Source organism: Tachysurus fulvidraco, chromosome 2 (genome assembly GCF_022655615.1).
Source record: "Tachysurus fulvidraco isolate hzauxx_2018 chromosome 2, HZAU_PFXX_2.0, whole genome shotgun sequence".
Lineage (NCBI taxonomy): Eukaryota > Metazoa > Chordata > Actinopteri > Siluriformes > Bagridae > Tachysurus > Tachysurus fulvidraco.
The window spans coordinates 5334124-5355671 of record NC_062519.1 but is presented as its reverse complement, the minus strand read 5'-3'; the positions used below and the strand labels follow the sequence as shown (position 1 = coordinate 5355671).

The 21548-nt window shown below is 43.8% G+C and overlaps 2 protein-coding genes across 13 annotated transcripts in view; one reads left to right on the top strand and one right to left on the bottom strand.

Moving 5' to 3' along the window:
- dennd6aa (DENN/MADD domain containing 6Aa) overlaps positions 1–8045 on the bottom strand; it is a 33845-nt gene extending 25800 nt beyond the window's left edge. The window contains exons 1-3 of the mRNA XM_027167748.2: positions 7628–8045; positions 3330–3368; positions 2770–2812 (exon numbers count right to left, since the gene is read on the bottom strand). Of these exons, the coding sequence (XP_027023549.1) occupies positions 2770–2812; positions 3330–3368; positions 7628–7843 (298 nt within the window). The 5' untranslated portion in view covers positions 7844–8045. The remainder of the gene's footprint in view (positions 1–2769; positions 2813–3329; positions 3369–7627) is intronic.
- Positions 8046–9873: 1828 nt separating this feature from the next.
- Positions 9874–21548, top strand: part of slmapa (sarcolemma associated protein a) — a 49705-nt gene continuing 38030 nt past the window's right edge. For 3 of the 12 annotated variants that reach the window (XM_027167860.2, XM_027167858.2, XM_027167856.2), the window contains exon 1: positions 9879–11299. In XM_027167860.2, the coding sequence (XP_027023661.1) occupies positions 11102–11299 (198 nt within the window). In that variant the 5' untranslated portion in view covers positions 9879–11101. Of the gene's footprint in view, positions 11300–21548 lie in introns of all 12 variants that reach the window. The other 9 variants (XM_027167853.2, XM_027167849.2, XM_027167851.2 and 6 more) reach the window with 8 other exon arrangements.

Genomic DNA, 21548 nt, shown 5'->3' with positions numbered 1-21548 from the left:
TGTGTGTGTGTGTGTGTGACCTGCCCTGTGTGTGTGTGTGTGTGTGTGTGTGTGTGTGACCTGCCCTGTGTGTGTGTGTGTGTGACCTGCCCTCTGTGTGTGTGTGTGTGTGACCTGCCCTCTGTGTGTGTGTGTGTGACCTGCCCTCTGTGTGTGTGTGTGTGTGTGTGTGTGTGTGTGTGTGTGTGTGTGTGTGTGTGTGTGAGCTGCCCTCTGTGTGTGTGTGTGTGTGTGTGTGTGTGTGTGTGACCTGCCCTCTGTGTGTGTGTGTGTGTGTGTGTGTGACCTGCCCTCTGTGTGTGTGTGTGTGTGTGTGTGACCTGCCCTCTGTGTGTGTGTGTGTGTGTGTGTGTGACCTGCCCTGTGTGTGTGTAACCTGCCCTGTGTGTGTGTGTGTGTGTGTGTGTGTGTGTGACCTGCCCTCTGTGTGTGTGTGTGTGTGTGTGTGTGTGTGTGACCTGCCCTCTGTGTGTGTGTGTGTGTGACCTGCCCTCTGTGTGTGTGTGTGTGTGTGACCTGCCCTCTGTGTGTGTGTGTGTGTGTGTGTGTGTGTGAGGCACTCTGTGTGTGTGTGTGTGTGTGTGTGTGTGACCTGCCCTCTGTGTGTGTGTGTGTGTGTGTGACCTGCCCTCTGTGTGTGTGTGTGTGAGACCTGCCCTCTGTGTGTGTGTGTGTGTGACCTGCCCTCTGTGTGTGTGTGTGTGTGTGACCTGCCCTCTGTGTGTGTGTGTGTGTGTGTGTGTGTGACCTGCCCTCTGTGTGTGTGTGTGTGTGACCTGCCCTCTGTGTGTGTGTGTGACCTGCCCTCTGTGTGTGTGTGTGTGACCTGCCCTGTGTGTGTGTGTATGTGTGTGTGTGTGACCTGCCCTCTGTGTGTGTGTGTGTGTGACCTGCCCTCTGTGTGTGTGTGTGTGACCTGCCCTCTGTGTGTGTGTGTGTGTGTGTGTGTGTGTGACCTGCCCTCTGTGTGTGTGTGTGTGTGTGTGACCTGCCCTCTGGGTGTGTGTGTGTGTGTGTGTGTGTGTGTGTGTGTGTGACCTGCCCTCTGTGTGTGTGTGTGTGTGAGACCTGCCCTCTCTGTGTGTGTGTGTGTGTGTGTGTGACCTGCCCTCTGTGTGTGTGTGTGTGTGTGTGTGTGTGTGTGTGTGTGACCTGCCCTCTGTGTGTGTGTGTGTGACCTGCCCTCTGTGTGTGTGTGTGTGTGACCTGCCCTCTGTGTGTGTGTGTGTGTGACCTGCCCTCTGTGTGTGTGTGTGTGTGTGACCTGCCCTCTGTGTGTGTGTGTGTGTGTGTGACCTGCCCTCTGTGTGTGTGTGTGTGTGTGTGACCTGCCCGCTGTGTGTGTGTGTGTGACCTGCCCGCTGTGTGTGTGTGTGACCTGCCCGCTGTGTGTGTGTGTGTGTGTGACCTGCCCGCTGTGTGTGTGTGTGTGTGTGTGACCTGCCCGCTGTGTGTGTGTGTGTGTGTGTGTGTGTGTGTGTGTGACCTGCCCGCTGTGTGTGTGTGTGTGTGTGTGTGTGTAACCTAGCCCTCTGTGTGTGTGACCTGCCCTCTGTGTGAGTGTGACCTGCCCTCTGTGTGTGTGTGTGTGTGCGACCTGCCCTGTGTGTGTGTGTGAGCGACCTGCCCTGTGTGTGTGTGTGTGCGACCTGCCCTCTGTGTGTGTGTGTGTGCGCGACCTGCCCTCTGTGTGTGTGTGTGTGTGTGTGACCTGCCCTGTGTGTGTGAGACCTACCCTGTGTGTGACCTGCTCTGTGTGTGTCCTGCCCTGTGTGTGTGTGTGTGTGTGTGTGTGTGTGAGAGAGTGACCTGCCCTCTGTGTGTGTGTGTGTGTGTGTGTGTGTGTGTGTGTGACCTGCCCTCTGTGTGTGTGTGTGTGTGTGTGTGACCTGCCCTGTGTGTGTGTGTGTGACCTGCCCTGTGTGTGTGTGTGACCTGCCCTGTGTGTGTGTGAGACCTGCCCTGTGTGTGTGTGAGACCTGCCCTGTGTGTGTGTGAGACCTGCCCTGTGTGTGTGACTTGCCCTTTGTGTGTGTGTCCTGCCCTGTGTGTGTGTGTGTGTGTGTGTGAGTGACCTGCCCTGTGTGCGTGTGTGTGTGACCTGCCCTCTGTGTGTGTGTGACCTGCCCCCTGTGTGTGTGTGAGACCTGCCCTCTGTGTGTGTGTGAGACCTGCCCTCTGTGTGTGTGTGTGTGTGCGTGTAACCTGCCGTGTGCGTGGGTGTAACCTGCTCTGTGCTTGTGTGTGTGCGTGTGTGTAACCTGCTCTGTGCTTGTGTGTGTGTGCGTAACCTGCCCTGTGCGTGTGTGTGACCTGCTCTGTGCTTGTGTATGTGCGTGTGTGTGTGTAACCTGCCCTGTGCGTGTGTGTGTAACCTGCTCTGTGCTTGTGTATGTATGTGTGTGTGTGTGTGTGTGTAACCTGTCCTGTGCGTGTGTGTGTAACCTGCTCTGTGCTTGTGTATGTATGTGTGTGTGTGTAACCTGCCCTGTGCGTGCGTGTGTAACCTGCTCTGTGCGTGTGTGTGTGTGTGTGTAACCTGCCCTGTGCGTGCGTGTGTAACCTGCTCTGTGCTTGTGTATGTATGTGTGTGTGTGTAACCTGCCCTGTGCGTGCGTGTGTGACCTGCTCTGTGCTTGTGTATGTGCGTGTATGTGTAACCTGCCCTGTGCGTGTGTCTGTGTAACCTGCCCTGTGAACACACTGCTCTAGAAAATAAACCACAGAGACAGACGTGATGTGTAAAATCCCACAAAATCACTCGCTTACCCGAGTTCGAATCCGGAAATGACAAGTAGCAGATGCTCATTTTCTGAAATGAAGGAGGAAATTATTAAAGGGTTAAAGGCAAGAGAAATACAATAGGCTCAGTATTTACTGTAGGTTTGTTTATTATTGTCTTATTGCTGTGTCAGTGGCTATCGTCATGACTCTGATCAAGGAAGGAGAAAGGAAGAAAAGAAGAACGAAAGTTAGAAAGAAAGAAATTTAAAAGGAAAAAAATACATTAAAAAAATAGAAAGAAAGAAATTAAAAAAGAAAGTTAGAAAGAAAAAAGGAAAGAAAGAAAGAAAGAAAGAAAGAAAGAACAATGTAAAATTTGGAAAGAAAAGAAGAACGAAAGTTAGAAAGAAAGAAATTTAAAAGGAAAAAAATACATTAAAAAAATAGAAAGAAAGAAATTAAAAAAGAAAGTTAGAAAGAAAAAAGGAAAGAAAGAAAGAAAGAAAGAAAGAAAGAAAGAACAATGTAAAATTTGGAAAGAAAGAAAGTTAGAAAGAAAGAAAGAAAGAAAGACTGTAAGAAAGAAAGGAAGTTAGTTTTCCCACCTCTTTCTCGGTGAGTTTGGAGTGGTGAGGGTAAATAACCTACAAAACAAAGACAGCAAATTACTCATGAGCACAAACCACTAGATCATTCAGAGCACGACACCATTTCTGCTCCAGTCCACATCCTGAGCTGTTTTAGGTAAACGATCAGCATGTGAGGGAGTTTTACTCCTTTTACACCACACCAACTGAGCAGCTGCTACATGTTACTATCAATTAAAGTACAACACGTCCCTTTAATTATTACATATACAATTATAACAATACGCTTAGAATTTAGCTTCCTGAGAGGGTGAGTGATAAAAAGTTTCTCGTGCCGTGTTGTGGAAGATGTGACGATCCACACGACGCTCTCAGTGACGCAGTGACTCATGACATCAGTGTGATAACGAACACCAACATGTGTTAAAGGTGAAATATTAATGACAATGAGCTCAGCCTGAGAAACGCCTTTTGTCATCACAGCCAAACAGTCAACAGCTATTAAATATAAAATAAATAGAAATAAGAATGTAAGTCACTCTGAATAAGGGAGTCTGCTAAATGCCAGAAATGTAAATCTAAATGTAGATTTTAGGAAACCGTAGGATTAAACAGAGATGTTACACAATGACACGGTGTGCATTTTGTACTTGGTTGTTAATTGTGAACCATGAATTGTTCGAGCAACGTAAGAGACTCGCTGTCTCTGTATTTAAACACACTGACAATCACCTGAAAAAAGACACGACAGAAAACATTAAAGAGTTAAAAGAAAAATAGACTTATTTTAAAACTTTAATATATAAAGGGAAAAAAAAACACAAATAACGTAATAAATAACGCAAGTGTGAATTGTTCTAAATGCCAAAAAGTATTAAATGTTGCTGAGAAACTCTGTATATAAAAACTTGATTATTATAATTGTAATATACTTTTAAATGTTTTCCCAATAATGTCTATCTATAAATCAGGCAAAAAAAGGAGCCTAAAGGAGTGAGAACATTCACAGCCGGCCATCTGTCACGATACGAACTAGACGAGGCGGCGGTGCCGAGTCCTGTGTCTGTGATTTAACTGGGACCTACACAGACTTTCGCATTGTGTTCAGCTGAGTTTACTAGTTTACTCGTCAAACCTCCTCCAGCCAAGTGACAAAGAGTTAGTCTGAGCTGGAGGAGGTGTAGTGGGGAAGAGGGAAACACTTAGATTAACGCTGACCTAAACACACTGATGTGGAGATGGGTAGAGAAAGAGAAAGAGAGAGAGAGAGAACGAGAGCGAAAGAGAGAGCGAGAGAGAGAAAACAAGAGAGAATGAGAGAGACAGACAGAAAGCAAAGAGAGAGATAGATAAAAAAGTCAAAAATATAATCACAAAGAGACAGACAGACAAAAAAGATAAACAGAAAGACAGACAACCATATAAGCAAAAAGAAAGACAAAAAGACAGAATGAGAGTCAAAGGTAATCTAAAAAAAAAAACACACAGGTTCAAAGAATGACAAACTTGTAAACTGATGGAATGATCAAAAGGACAAACCGTTGGAAAGACAGAAAGAAAGCCACAGAAACGGGCTAGACAGACACACAGACACCCACACACAGACAGACACACAGACACCCACACACAGACAGACACACAGACACCCACACACAGACAGACACACAGACACCCACACACAGACAGACACAGACACCCACACACAGACAGACACACAGACACCCACACACAGACAGACACACAGACACCCACACACAGACAGACACACAGACACCCACACACAGACAGACACACAGACAGACACACAGACACCCACACCCCGACAGACACACAGACACCCACACCCCGACAGACACACAGACACCCACACCCCGACAGACACACAGACACCCACACCCCGACAGACACACAGACACCCACACCCCGACAGACACACACCCACACCCCGACAGACACACACCCACACCCCGACAGACACACACCCACACCCCGACAGACACACAGACACCCACACCCCGACAGACACACACCCACACCCCGACAGACACACACCCACACCCCGACAGACACACACCCACACCCCGACAGACACACACCCACACCCCGACAAACACACACCCACACCCCGACAGACACACACCCACACCCCAACAGACACACACCCACACCCCGACAGACAGACAGACAGAGACACACACACAGACAGACGCACACGCAGACAGGCGCACACGCAGACAGGCAGGCAGACAGACAGACACACACAGACAGGCACACAGGAAATCAGACAGACGCACACAGACAGGCACACACAAAAACAGACAGACGCACACAGACAGGCAGACAGGAAATCAGACAGACGCACACAGACAGGCAGACAGACAGGCAGACACGAAAACAGACAGACGCACACAGACAGGCAGACAGACGCACACAGAGGCAGACAGACGCACACAGACAGGCAGACAGACACACACAGACAGGCAGACAGACACACACAGACAGGCAGACGCACACTGACAAGCAGACGCACACTGACAAGCAGACGCACACAGACCGGCAGACGCACACAGACCGGCAGACAGACAGACGCACACAGACCGGCAGACAGACAGACGCACACAGACAGACGCACACAGACCGACAGACGCACACAGACCGACAGACAGACAGACGCACACAGACCGGCAGACAGACAGACACACACAGACAGACGCACACTGACAGGCAGACGCACACTGACAGGCAGACGCACACTGACAGGCAGACGCACACTGACAGGCAGACGCACACTGACAGGCAGACGCACACAGACCGGCAGACAGACAGACGCACACAGACCGGCAGACAGACAGACGCACACAGACCGACAGACAGACAGACGCACACAGACCGGCAGACAGACAGACGCACACAGACCGGCAGACAGACAGACGCACACAGACCGACAGGCAGACAGACAGACAGACCGACAGACTCAGGCAGACAGACAGACAGACAGAAAGACGCATACAGACAGGCAGACAGACGCACACAGACCGGCAGACAGACAGACGCACACAGACCGACAGACAGACAGACGCACACAGACCGACAGACAGACAGACGCACACAGACCGACAGACAGACAGACGCACACAGACCGGCAGACAGACAGACAGACAGACAGACGCAGGCAGACAGACAGACAGACAGAAAGACGCATACAGACAGGCAGACAGACGCACACAGACCGGCAGACAGACAGACAGACGCATACAGACAGGCAGACAGACGCATATAGACAGACAGACAGACGCATATAGACAGACAGACGCACACAGACCGGCAGACAGACAGACGCACACAGACCGGCAGACAGACAGACGCACACAGACCGGCAGACAGACAGACGCACACAGACCGGCAGACAGACAGACGCACACAGACCGGCAGACAGACAGACGCACACAGACCGGCAGACAGACAGACGCACACAGACCGGCAGACAGACAGACGCACACAGACCGGCAGACAGACAGACGCACACAGACCGGCAGACAGACAGACGCACGCACACAGACCGGCAGACAGACGCACACAGACAGGCAGACAGACGCACACTGACAAGCAGACGCACACTGACAAGCAGACGCACACAGACAGACAGACAGACAGACAGACAGACAGACGCATACAGACAGGCAGACAGACGCACATAGACAGACAGACAGACAGGCAGGCAGGCAGACAGATGCACACAGACAGACAGACGCACAGACAGACAGACGCACACAGACACACAGACAGACAGACAGACAGACAGACAGACAGACGCACACAGACAGACAGACAGACAGGCGCACACAGACAGACAGACACACAGACAGACAGACAGACAGACAGACAGACAGACAGACAGACAGACAGACAGGCGCACACAGACAGACTGAAACACTGAAATTAGATTAAAAGACAGACAGAGATGAAAAAGCACTAAAAGTCAGGATGCTCATGGACAAGTGGAGCGTTAAACACTTTCTCTTTCACACAAACAGAGAACTCAACACCAGTGCGAATAAAGAGTTAGCGGTTAATTAATCCCATTTGTTTAGGTTAAAGATTATAATAGAGAATAAAAGGTGGAGCGGTTTAGTTAAAACGAGTTAAAAGTGTTTACTGTCAAGCCTTTAACTCGGGCACCTCAAAGAAAGCATTAGCTCGCTAAGCTAAACTAAGCTAAGCTAAGCTACCCAATCATTATTACCTCAGTCGTTAGCTCCCTAGCTAGCCTGACAGGCCACAGACTATATATACATATATACAGCAATATAAATCACCTCCACGGCCTGTCCGAGCTCCAGGTCGAAGCCCACTACACAGATGCAGTGAAGCCAAGCGGAGAAGCGGTCCCACGGCAGCAGCAGCTGCTCCGGCTCCACATCCCCGGGCCCGTCAGCGGGCATCTCCTCCGCTGGAGAGATCCGCAAATCCTCCTCGTCCTGTGTGGCTTCTTCAGTCTGTTCTGATACGTCCTCCGACCCTTGCGAGGCCATACTCGGGGACCAAAAGTGTGATTCTTCGCTTGGTTACTTACCGTCACTGCTGACTGTTAGTTACCTAAAACAACCCGGAGTTTACGCCGCAAACACAAAGCCACATTCATGACCCAGGTTACGCTTCTTACGTAGAGGGCCTCGATACCAGGGACCGTTTTGAGTTGCTCAGAAAATTCACAAATCTTCATACAATACACTTCCGGGAAACGTGATTGTGTATGGCATGTAGATCTGATATTTTCTTAGTTCCGGGTTATTCCGGAGCAGCGAAAAATAAACAAGGTAGCCGGGTTATATACAATTGTATAAAAATTGTTTTATTTGGAAATAGCTCAAAGACAATACTGACAACAATGAATCCGTTAAAATTATTTAAGTTTTTTTCTGGCTCCGCCTACTTTTTCTTAAAGAGGCCGGTCGTGATTAAAGGTAGTTTTTTTTAATAGTTGTATTTTACGTACACGTGAAGAAATTTACTGTTTATTTCTCATAGATATTTTTAATCAAGAATCGATTTTTAATTATCATTTTAGCCTGTTTATAAAATCACATCTGGCTACAATAATGGGCACATAATACAAAATACATAAACAGCTTTGTTTAATAAATAATATTGTTATATAACAATAAATTGTTATATGATTTATATTTTTTAACCAAGTCTGTAATGCTATATACAGATTTCATGTTATTTTTCCTCCATATTTCATACATGGTGAAATTAAAGGTTACACTTTGATCCAAATAAAAATGCCCCACATTTACAGTTTTGTCTGTAATTTATTTTTTTTTTTTGCTTTTTGTACTTACACAAGATATGCAATGTAAATCTACTTTTAGTTTCTAGCCTAGATAATCAATCCATCTTGTTCATATTAATTTATCATGCAACTATATTTTCCCTTTGTCTTCTCACATAAGTGTGGGGAAAATATCAGCCTAAATGGAGATCATATCTAGGGGTTGTCTTAATCTTTGTAATCATCTGACCTGAATGTTGCTGATAAACTCCAAGATTTAATCTTGGGATGGTGGACAGGCTTTAACTACCACATGAATGATTGTGCCATCATACACACAAGTAATAACATTAGTAAAATTCTTACATTTGGCAATCATCTTGTGCAGTTTCAAACATGCCTAAGCAAATTCCTGTACCTGACAAGTACTGACAAATAAACCTATTCTGACACTGCTTGGTTATAAAACCTGTTTTTCACACTGATTATAAAAAAAACAACAACAACAACACTAAAACCAACAAAACAGATCTAAAACTTGACTTGGTTAAAATGTATTAGAATTATAAGAAAAAAAATAATTTGACAGAAATTGTAATAAACAATAATTTGACAGAAAATGTAATAAACAATCATTTGACAGAAATTGTAATAAACAATAATTTGACATAAATTGAAATAAAAATAATTTGACAGAAATTGTAATAAAAAATATTTGACAGAAACTGTAATTAAAAAAATAATTTGACATAGATTGTAATAAACAAACACTCATGCATGCAATAAAACATATTCAATTAAAAAAATTATTATATTCATACATTAAAAAAAAGGTCATTTAATCATGTATAGCATTGTAGATGAATTAAAAAATCCTCCCTCTCTACCGCTTCACTTGATAGAGTTTTAACTAAAAGAAATTGTGTGCACTAGTAATGTATACATGGTTAGAAAGGGACCCATCAACTTCGTTTCAATTGGTTAACTTATGATCCGATTCCTTCGCTGATTGGATAACTCTTTATTGCGTCACTGATCCCGCCCCCTCATTACTTTCTGTTAAGACTCGCGCTCGTGCGCGGCAGTAGCCCAGGTTGTGTGTTTTTTTTCCGTTCCAACATGGCGGCGTAAATGAAGTAAACAAATCAATAAACCGTACAATTGAACTGTTTGATAAACTTTCAAAAGCGTATGACGGTTTATAATCCTTTTGGCATATAATTTAGTATATAATAGATTGATAAAATTGTTAATATCATTAACGCGTTTACAAACGTATCGTGTTATGTACAACGATAAAGACGGTAACCATGGGTTACACATTACCCTCGTTCTGATTGGTTAAAGTCTTCGTACGGTTCCTTCGATAATTGGTCAAATATTTGTGCGTCACTTGCTTGCCCCGCCCCTCGGAAGACTCCTGCGCGAGCGCAGTGCTTGGCCGGTTTGTGTGTATTTTCATTCCAGTATGGCGGCGTTTGTTGCGGAGGAGGGCAACTTTCTTTAAATTGGCCGTCATTTAACTCGGACCGTCTGGAGCACTTTATTCTCGTTGGTTAGGCCTTAATTTGGACCCGTAGACCAACCCGAGTTTTGTGTTAAAAAAAAAGAGGATAATTAAACGCAAACATTGCTGCTGTTTGAGAGTCAGGGTGAGTCGACTCTGAGTCGATTAGCACAGGTTGCTAAGCTAGCGCTAAAGCTATTACTCGGCTAGTTGCGCGGATTCGAGTTGGACCGAGTATACGAAGGAGAAAGTTTGGCGGCCGTGACCACACAGTAGGTACGTTTTGTTAGGGATTTAGAGACAGAACGGACGAGTTAAATCTTCAGCTGCTTCTATTTAATCAAGTAGTTGTGCTAGCAGCGCCCGTGCACTTAGCTAACATGCAGACCAAACACTTAATTCTGTATGTAAGTAAGATGGAAGTCAATGTAGATCACATTTAGAGTCTGGTTTGTGTTTTATATCAGAACAGAGTGTCTCCTCTAATCTAGCTAGGCCCGTGTTGTGATATTAACCTTAAATCATATAAGTGAATAATTTCCAACTGAAAACAATCCGAACCGATTCGTGAACCGAGCCAACAGGTTGAACCTCAAACGTTTGATCGGACATCATCGTGTTTTTAAGGGCCTAGAATGTGTAAGGATCGTGATCCGAACCTGAGTTAGATGTCAGATTAGATTAACATTTCCACGTTTAAAGGTTATGCGGTGTTTGGATTCTGTTTGACATCATGGTGGATTCTGAAGTCAGGATAACAACAAGACGACGGAGGCTCTTGGAGGACATTATGTAGTGGTTTATTTGGAGACGCAGCCTGTTTTCTGCCCCGACTTTATTTATTTTTTGTTATTATACGATGCACATTTATCTGGGATCCGAGAGCAAAACGCGTCGTCGGCTCCTATATTTTTAGAAGCAACACGGACAATCTGAAGGTGTGTCAGTCTGGATCAAGAAGCCCTGCCTTTCTCCTCTGGTTGGAGTAACACACTGAAGCCGTCATCAATGCCGTCGGCTCTGGCCGTGTTCACCTGCCGCCCGAACTCTCACCCGTTTCAGGAGCGTCACGTCTACCTGGACGAACCGGTGAAGATCGGGCGCTCTGTCGCACGCTGCCGTCCGGCTCAAAACAACGCCACCTTCGACTGCAAGGTGCTCTCCAGAAACCATGCGCTCGTCTGGTTCGACCACAAGACAGGCAAGGTGAGGCATCACGTGTCAATATAGTACATAAACAGGCCCGAGCTGTGGATCTCCTGCAAAACATATCTGTGCCTCTGAAGTTTACGTCCTTCCTTCCTTCCTTCCTTTCTAAATAAACCTGGTCTTCTTGTTGCTCCATGATGTCAAGCTAAGGACTTTGTGTGGATGTGAAAAATGAGATGTATATCAATACCTATCTCAAGTGCATGTGGATACCTGAACATCTCATCAGCTTTATTCCATTCATTGCTCTTGTATTGGACTTGGTAGTCTTTTAGGAAGGCTTTCCTCTAGGCATTCGTGTTTTGTATTAAAAACAAACATCCATTTCAGTGTTTTAGATTCCTGCTGTCTTGTGCAAAGTGATAGATCAGTGGTTAAGGTGTTGGATTACTGATCGTGAGTTCGAATCCCACGGCCACCAAGCTGCCACTCCTGGGTCCCTGAGCCAAGGCTCTTAACCCTCAATAGCTCACCTTAAATTTAAAATGTATCATTAGTCTGTAACTCCGTGAACCAGAGGTAATGTATTCAACAATGTATACTAAAAAGCACTTTGTGTACGTCGGTCTGGATAAAGGCATGCGTCAAATGACGTAAATGTGTTTATTTAGCTTTATTTAGTCGGTTTCGGGCGTGGTAGCTTTAGGTGTTCAGGTTCTTCCACTCCGACCACAGAGCATTTCTTCTTGATCGTTTTCTGTGCCTTGTGCACGGGGCCTTTGTCATGTTAGAACAGGTTTCGCCCTCTGAGTTCCAGTGAACAGAAATTGTAATGCTTTAGCAAACAACAAATATACAATTGTGTGCTTCTAACTTTGGGGAAACACTTTGGAGAAGAACCACTTATGGGTATGAATGTCAGTACCAAGTTAGATTTCAGACAAAAAATAAAATAAAAAGGTTGGTGGAAACCCATGTTGTGAAAGTGATTGCATATTGGGATCCAAGCACAGTACACTTCACCCTATCAGTAATTAAAATAAATATGGTCCGAAACATCAGCATTGACTACTTTTTGCTGAGAAAGCATGATATTTTAACATCACATGCACGTAGGACTAAAATACAGGATACAGCGTTCTTTTAAAGCTCACCATCGCTGAGGCTTTAATGTTTTTCATACCATAGTAACTAATGCTCGGAGAGAGATGGTAGCATTTACTTGGTTACTCGAAAGACCACAGTATCTGGTATCAGCTGATGCCTAGAGCTAAGGTGTGATAAATTACATCACAGTACACTCTGCTGTAGACTTAGTAATTTTCTAACATCGATTGATTCCGTTGTAACTCGCAGTAGATGCTCAGATTTAGAAATGTATATCTACTCCTCCCTTCCCATTTTAAATAATTCAGTAGCCAAGGATTCTGGTGAATCATTTGAAAATGATTTGGTGTATCAGGATGTAATATATCTACACCCTATCATGTATCTTTGACATGCTCCTGTTTTATTTTTTTGCTCCGCTGTGGCTTTATTTCTTATACAATCGGTGTTTTTCATCTTCCTTCCGTCCAATACGTTTATAGGTCAAACTACGTTCTGTGTTTTCATGCCAGATTCACCGGTTGTCTAATAGTTTAATCTCGGACACGAGGATGTGTATTTGTATGTGGATGTTGGGGGTAAAAAAGGAAAAAGATGATGGGCAGCTGTATTTAGTCCCTCGATATTAAACTCTTCCTCAGAGACAAAATGAACAGCAGTGTTTATATATATATATAAAATGTATATGTATGTATGTATATGTTAGAATATATATATAGTGTGTGTGTGTGTGTGTGTATATATATATATATATATATAATGTATATATGTGTATATGTATATGTATATATATATATATATATATATATATATATATATATATGAGTTAGTGTATAGGTTCTTTTTTAAAATTTATTTAAAATTAAAATATTAAAATAAATTTCTGTTGGAACTTTTTCACCTCAGATTAAAATATATTCAGTTTCTCTACTAAATTACTACTGCAACGGCCCAGAATCCACACAGTAAACACTTTCAGTTTAACTCGTATGTATTTGTGTAGCGCATTTAACGGATATTGTCTCATCACAGCTTTACAGAACATAAGAAATATAGTACAAAAAGTTTACCATTATACAAAAGTTCAAGATTAATATTAGACTTATATTTAAACGTGTTTGTATTTATCCCTAATGAACAAGCCTGAGGTGACTGAGGCAACTGTGGTGAGGGAAAAACTCCCTTAGATGGAAGAGGAAGAAACCTTGCGATGAACCAGACTCAAAAGTGAACCTCATCCTCATTTGGGTGACACTAAAGGGTGTGATTATAAACTGTTCTAAACACCAGAAAGTGTTTTTATGAATAATGTCCTTTCTACAGTCAGATACAGTCAGACAATTGTGACCATAACGCAAACATTCATGCTCTTAGGGAATATAATTAGCTAGAATTCACTCCTCCTGTGGTAATTGTATTGTTTAGATCGGTTTTATTACCGAGCACCTTATCGCAAATGTTCCCCTGATGAAACCAATCCAATCCGAACAGAGCTCACGATGTTAAACGGCACCAATCTGCGCCTCGGCTATTTCCGAATAAAATTCGAATCTGAATTCTCCGTAAATATTTCTGCTTCATACAGCAGAGAATGTGTTTGAAGCTCGAATGCTCCTTTTTATAATGTTGCATTCTTTACTTGTGGGGTCTTAGAGAAACAAGGCAGGCATCAAACATGTTTTAAAGCAACACCATCCAGTATATTTCATGCCATATTGTTTTGTGAAGAGAAAAGCAGGTGCGTGTTTCAGCGAGGTGAACAATGAACCCTTTTTCCATCCTGTAATCCTATTTGCTGATGTTATCAGACAAAGCTGAGGAAAGGACTTGTATTGGCTGGCAGTTGTCTGTCTGTGGCACAGCTTGCAGTCTTGGGATTTGGCAAGACCATCCAGAGGGAATTGCCCAGGTATACAGGTAGGCAACCGATATAGTAATAAGAATAATAAAAAAAAGCAAAGTGAAGGATTGACACGGATGAGTTGATGCTTGTGGTTGTTTTCTGCATAACCACAACAGGTTACAATTCTCTCTCTCTCTCTCTCTCTCTCTCTCTCTCTCTCTCTCTCTCTCTCTCTCTCGCTCTCTCTCTCTCTCTCTCTCTCTCTCTCTCTCTCTCTCTCTCTCTCTCTCTCTCTCTCTCTCTCTCTCTCTCTCTCTCTCTCTCTCTCTCTCTCTCTCTCTCTCTCACACACACACACACACACACACACACCTGTTATTATTTATATTGGTAACATAACTAATATTAGTTCACATGAAGAAATGAATTGATGATCTTATTAAGACCTGTTGATTTACACAGTAAGGAGCTTCATCATCTCCCGTACCTCCTGCGACACGCCGCACGTCAGTATACAAATCACGTTTCTGGATGCCGTCCTGCTTCATTCATCCATTTCTCTGAGCTGATTGTTTATATAAATAAAGGTGCTGTTATTTCACTCTCTCCAGGCAGAGGTTTGTTTATGAACTTCACAGTGAAGCCAGAGATCGTGTCTGAACAACAAGCGGCTGAACACTTGTAAGGTTTATACGGAATTATTATACTAACCAGTAAACGAACCGATTAGTTTTTGGAAACAACAAACAGGGTTACGGTCAAACAGATGACCTTTTTTCTGTATGTTGGTGGAACAGGTTTGTGGATAGAAGTGGTGTGAAGAGATGAAGTAACTGGAACATAATTCTAAGCTTTCAAGTGGGAAGCACCAAAGCATGCTTACTTTAACGATGGTGAAATGACCCATAATGCACTCGTTTGAACTTTTTCACACCGTCCGTAATTCACAGCAGATCAGCAGTGTACATACGCTCACTTCGCGACGTATCGTAGCCGAAACTCGGCTGAAAACGTAGAGGCAGATCAAGGTGTAGCACCAGCAGTGGCGTAACCAGCAATTTATATCGGATGGAGGAGAATAGAAACAAAATAAACTCACGAGTCCATACAATTAAGCTGTTTAGTATTAAACGCTCATGCGTGCAAAATGCATGACTGACCTACAAGCAGGTCATTTTAAATCACGTATAAAGGACTTTCCCGGTTGGGTGACGTCCCCACAGCGTGGTGATCCTTGTCAGCCAGTAAGCTCTTTTGCATAAGTTTGAACTCTTTTGAACTCTTCAGCCAGTTTTGGGTTTTAGAGCCTAGCAAGTGGACAAACGGCTGGAGCTGTGACTCATAAGCCTAGTCCTTCCTTATTTATTTATTTATTTATTTATTTATTTATTTATTTATTTCCCTTCCTTCCTTCCTTCTCTCTTGCCCCTTCTACTGATTTTGAAAGCCACCTTAACACGTACATGGTGCTGCTGCACATCGGTTAATAGAATAAACACTATGGATTTATGTGCGTTTTATATCATTTAATTTGAAGCTGAACAGAAATGCTCAGGTTGCTCTGGTGTGTGGATCTGTTATTAGGACAGTGTAGTATTCAAACCATAATTCAACAAATAAAAAACCGTAGTATTGTTTAAACAACGCTATCAAACGCTGCCGTGACCGACAAAGACAAACCGTGTCATCGTCATACAAAGCATGTCGAAATGAATCGCAGATCAATTGCTTCTGAACATTTTCATAAGCCATGGATGTGAGTCAGCGTTGGAAAAATATCCCAGGTGCTGGGAAATACTCAGGTGTGGTGCTGAGAGTAAGGGTGAACGTCTCCGTGCGAGTGAGTTTATCCTGTCAGACACAGTCACACAATTCTGCTGTAGACAATAAGGAAATAAAAGGAAACTGTAGTCAATGGATTCAAATCTTTTTTTTCTTTTTACATCTTTTACCACCAGTTGTGTCAGAACAGGTTCACACGATCAATACACGATCGATACAATTATTTTTTTTTTTGTCCTTCGTTTTTTTTTTTTTAATCTCTATCATCAACACCACACAAGCAGCATTTCTCCAACTCCTAAGCACATTGATCCTCAGGCTTTTTTTCCTGTTAGAGTAATGCATGTTTGTGCTTGAGGTCTTGTTCAGACTGCTCATTTCAGGCCTGAGCTTGTCACAGCAGGTACAACTTGTTTTTTTAATCCCACAACGAGCGGGACGTCTAATCTAGTTACAAACATTTTTGACTCGAAGCGTGGTCAGCTTGATCTTTAAGACAACACCCGCACACAGACAGATCAGTCTGTATAGATTTATCCACCAGCTTTCTCAGCACATGAAGGCAAAACAAAGCGATATCACAGCAAGAATAAAAGAACACAACAAACACAAGGCTTCTTATCGGTGGACAGATGATGATGATGATGATTGGGAACGTAAAGTTGACTAGATTTAAAGGCAGGGTCTCCGTTGTTTTAAAGCCAATGTTAACATTTGAAATCACCAAAACAAACACACCCCTAACCCAAATGGGTCCCACCCCTGTATCAATAGCTCCACCCACACATACATATGTAACCCAGACAACAAATGGAAAGAAATGTGTCTTTATCATAGCTGAAGGGAAGAACAATACGATTGCAGATAAACAAAATAGCAAAAATGACACACAAGCATAATCATGCAAATGACAAAGGCATAAATTAGTTCTGTGTAACAAAGCAAAACCAAATAAACTTAAGTAAAGTCGGCCGCATATTCACAGACTCGAGTTTTCCTAGTCAATAACTCCTGAGCTAAACGCTGTTACTACACAAAATGCAGTTGTAGCTGCCTCTCTACATTACTATGATAGAAAAGAGGTGTTATTTGTGTAGTAACAGCGTTTAGCTCAGTAGTTATTGACTCTGGAAACTCCAACCTGTGAATATGTGGCCGACTTCCTGCTCCTTCAGTTCTCTCCAGCGCTGGAAAGCTGATCCTATATTAACACGTTGCCTTATCGTAAATCTTTCTTCTTTCTTTCTTTGTTTTTATCCTCCATGTCGATGTTAACCGCTTTCTGCTACTGTCACACATGCACACTGAACACTCTCTCCACACATATTGACAAGACCCGCCCCTTTCTGCTCATTGGCTATACGTTAGTTTTGTTTTTGTTTGGTGGCCCAACGCAGTTTTCTGAAGCATTTCTCAAACAAAGGGGACCCCACCTTTAAGTCTTATCCTCATGTTTGGTGTACACATTGCATTTTGTCACTTCATTAATCAGCTATTGATGGATACTCCGCGGGTATATAAGCGGGCCATGTGATTTAGTGTTTGGAAACAGGCTCGTTTCCCAGTGTGTCCCTGCTAGCGGAGGAGACCGGAGACGTCACAGGCAGACCCGTAGAAACTCACTGTATAGACAGAATCATCAGTCGATCACAGGCCGACAAGCCGTCTTCCGATCCGTCTGCTCCGTGCTGCCATTATGCGAGCCCTTTGGTGCTGGAACAGGACCAGATTTACTTGTCAGCTTTTTCATTCTGATAGTTTTAGCAGAGTGTCTGTTATTGCCAGACTAATAGTGCAAGTAGTTTAAGGGAAATGAAGTTCCCAGTAGAAGAGTAACGTCATCACCGGCATCTTGGTGTAATCAGTGTTTCCCGACAATGTACGGGTAATGCGTTATTCAGATCGTATCCATTAACACGCTGGCTTTTTGGAAATGCTTTCGAGGCTACTGGCATGTTTTTAGGATGGATGGATTGGTTGGTTTCTCTGCACTGAGTATACCACTATAGCACTTTTTTCTGCAGGTCTAATCCAGTGCGGCAGCGACATTCAGTTCCTCAGTGTAACTAGAACATGCTCATATGTTTCTCAGTAAGAGAACCCTGAGTGTGTCTAGGGTTCAGTTTAACAATAAACCTTTCCTGGTAAAAGAATGTAGCTCCAAATAAATTAGACAAGGCAGCAGGAAGCTTTAGTAAATTCCACAAGAGGTGGTTAAATACGATGAAGAAAAACAAAACCTTCATAACGTTTGCACTTCAGCGTCTGAGACGAATGGGGGATGAGAATGAACGCGAGGCTGGAAATAAAAAATAGGAACCAGGTGAAACTGAAAGAGAAACAGGTTGCCGAGACAACCCTGCTGTAGACTTGTAGTAGTGTTGCACATGTGGCAGAGGGCAGAGTAGGGCAATGTGGTGATGTAATGAGTTTTAAGAGGATATTGTCGTCATTTATCTCCAGCTGACGCCAGCTGAAGATGGAATGGGACAAAGCCATAACAGTGCTACAGAAATAAAGATCATGTTATCGATCTGTTTCATCAGACACGACTGTATAACCACGGCATCGTATTTCAACCCGAACGACTCCGGTGTTCATATCAGTGTGCCTTCAGTGTGCTTTGCTGTGAGATGGCATCAAAAAATGCATCATGTTCTACTCTCTTACGAAAGAGCTTAAACGCTGACGATATTTAGCACGATACTTTTATAGCATCTGAGCATGCAGCTCGGTGTAACGAGCGCTAGGTGTCAGGTATGTCAGATAGTTGGCTGGTTGCGTTGGTTGCACATCGATGAGCCAAAACATTCTCACCTGCTGCTCATATGCTCTTTGAAGAACTGGAACTCTAAGAGGGTCCGAGTGCTGGTTCAGAGCTAGCACTAGTGCTGGTTCAAATTTGGTTCCACTGGCGAACCTTCTAAGAACCGGTTTGCCTTTCCACCGGCTAGAGAGCCATCACAGAGCAGAGTATGACGTCACTGTATACGCGTCACGTTACACAACAACGGTAGCGCAGCAGTGGCAAACACATCAATAACAATGGCGGATGTTGCTTTACTGTTAATGCTCATGGCTTTGCCAAACGTGGCGAATCCAACGTGTTCGTGCAGCTCCATGTAATCTGTATAAACGGAGGTTGTAATCGAGAAAGTACATAACATTATTTTATCAACACAGAAAAAAGTTAGCCTTAGCATGTAGCTAATCACTATCGTGTGTGCTGATAATGTATCATATTGCGGTAAAGTAAATGTGTATTAAACATTAGTAAACTTTAGGTACATTATCAAAGGTGCTAACAGTAGCCCCGCCCACAGTCCCTTCTAACGTTTTTGTGCTACTTAAGAACCACTTCAAAAAAGAAAGAACTGGTTCTAAATTAGGCTCTGGCTCCGAACCAGCACTCGAACTGCCTCGGTGGAAAAGGGGCATTGGACATTAGCGGATAATCCTTTATGTTGTGAGGTAGAGCTGCCACCCAACCAACCTGCATCCCACACATCCTCGATTGTGTTGAGATACGGGAAATTTCCAAGCCAGGCTTCTTCCTGAGTGATGCGTCCCGAACGATGAAACCACTGCAGTGTCTAGATGTTCCTGCTCAAGGAATATGATCAGATATCTTTGATGGAGTGGACCGGGCCATAAGTTTAGCTGGGAAACCCTGTACTCAGATCCGCTCCATAGGCGTTCAGCTAAACATGTACATGTCCATTAAATCGGGACTCTCCTGGACAAGTTCTGCTGCTGTCCTCTTGCAATAAACATAAGGACTCGTCCTATCAAAAGTCACTTAGGTTTTGCTGCATGTTCATCGCTCCTGCGGCCAACACGACAACCCAGAGAGCTGGCTGTCCTTATCGTCTAATACATCATCAGATACTGGTGCAAGGTCTGTGATCAGTGTTGTTCATTTGAATATTTATTATTATAGCAAATGCTGAAGTTTCAAATGGGTTTTCTGAATAATTATCATCTTGTACATTTCTCTCTGTCATATCCATACATCTATCCAGCCCACAAATACCACTGGCTCCTTTTAGCTCATCAGATACACGTCACCACGAACTGTTGGTGATCCTGCTGTTGTGTATTATAATCTTTTAAATGCCAGTCCAGTGACATACCGGTTGAGTTCTGGACAAACTAATGTGCTCCGACTCTATTACAAAGCAGGATTGTGGATTAAATCTGTCAATTTTATTTGTTACAGTTAAGAACGAACGATTAAGGAATCATTTCTCAGGCACCTGTTCACGGAAATATGACCATCAGAAAACACGTTTTACTTTGAGACCCACGTTTTCCGTGGCTTTGATGAGAGAAATGGTTCTGCGATGTGTGTGTTTCAGAGAAATATAACCTGTAGGTTTTGTGCGTGGTGACGTCATCCAGCTACACAATCTATCTCAGCAGACGGTCTGATTGCATGTGTCAGAAAACCTAAAGCTGCAGTTTTAAACCGCTTCGGCTCAGCGTCGGTCCCGTATGACCTCGTTAGTGCAGGATAAACCGTCATCTCCGGAACTAACGAGACGTCGGTTTTCCAGCATTTTCTTCTTATTTTTTTTTTAAAAAAACCTCTCGCTCATTTCTGATGTCAGATTTTTTTTGTGTGTGTGTAAATGCGATGTCATTGCTGAAAATAGAAATGAGTTAATGCCCTTCTCTCAAGTCTGTTATTATTATCAGCAGCTTTGAGAAGTGACAGTTACTCAGCAGCTGACTGAAGCCACCAGACTCCACTGCCTGATGGGGAACGAACACACACACACACACACACACACACACACACACGCACACACACACACACACACAGAGGCAGCTGTGCACAGCTCTTATTTGACCCTGCCTTATTTAAACTGAAATGAGTCTCATGTCTGGGGGAAAAACTGACACACGGCTCGTGGACCGTTAAGTCCGGACCGTGTTTGGCCTTTTGCAGGTACCACGACTCGAAACATTTCAAACATCACCTGCTTTTAGTAAAAATATTTAAACAAACCATAACATGCAGTGAAACTCTCCTCTCCACCTCTGAGCTCCAGGGAGCAGCTTTAGGGCAGAGCGTGTTTAAATTCATCTCCAAACATCAGCGCCTACGTGACGGCCCGACCTGACAGACTATGGGAGATATGCAGCGTGAAAGCCTGGCGTTCTGTCTAAACCTTCACTCGTGTTACGTGATTCGACTCCTGTTATATAACCGAGGGCACAGACTCACTTCTCACCGTGGGATTTAGTCATAAAGTAGCCATAGCAGCTCCAATTACACCAAACTATTTAACTAGAATAATAAGGAAGTGCTACTTTTTCTATCTTCCGGGGCATTTGTTTGGGATTCATGACTACGCACAGACATACTGGCATGCGCTCTGTTTGTACAGCATCATAACAAACTCGTTTATTTTTATTTCTCTTCATTTTTGCTTTTATAGCTTCCTTAAATTATTGCCAGTGATATTTAAACTAAGATGATCTTGATGACACGCTTACTCTAGATAAGCGTGTTTTGCTAAACGCAGGAAGCACAAGTCAAGTTTGGAGCTTTGTTTATAACGCTACATA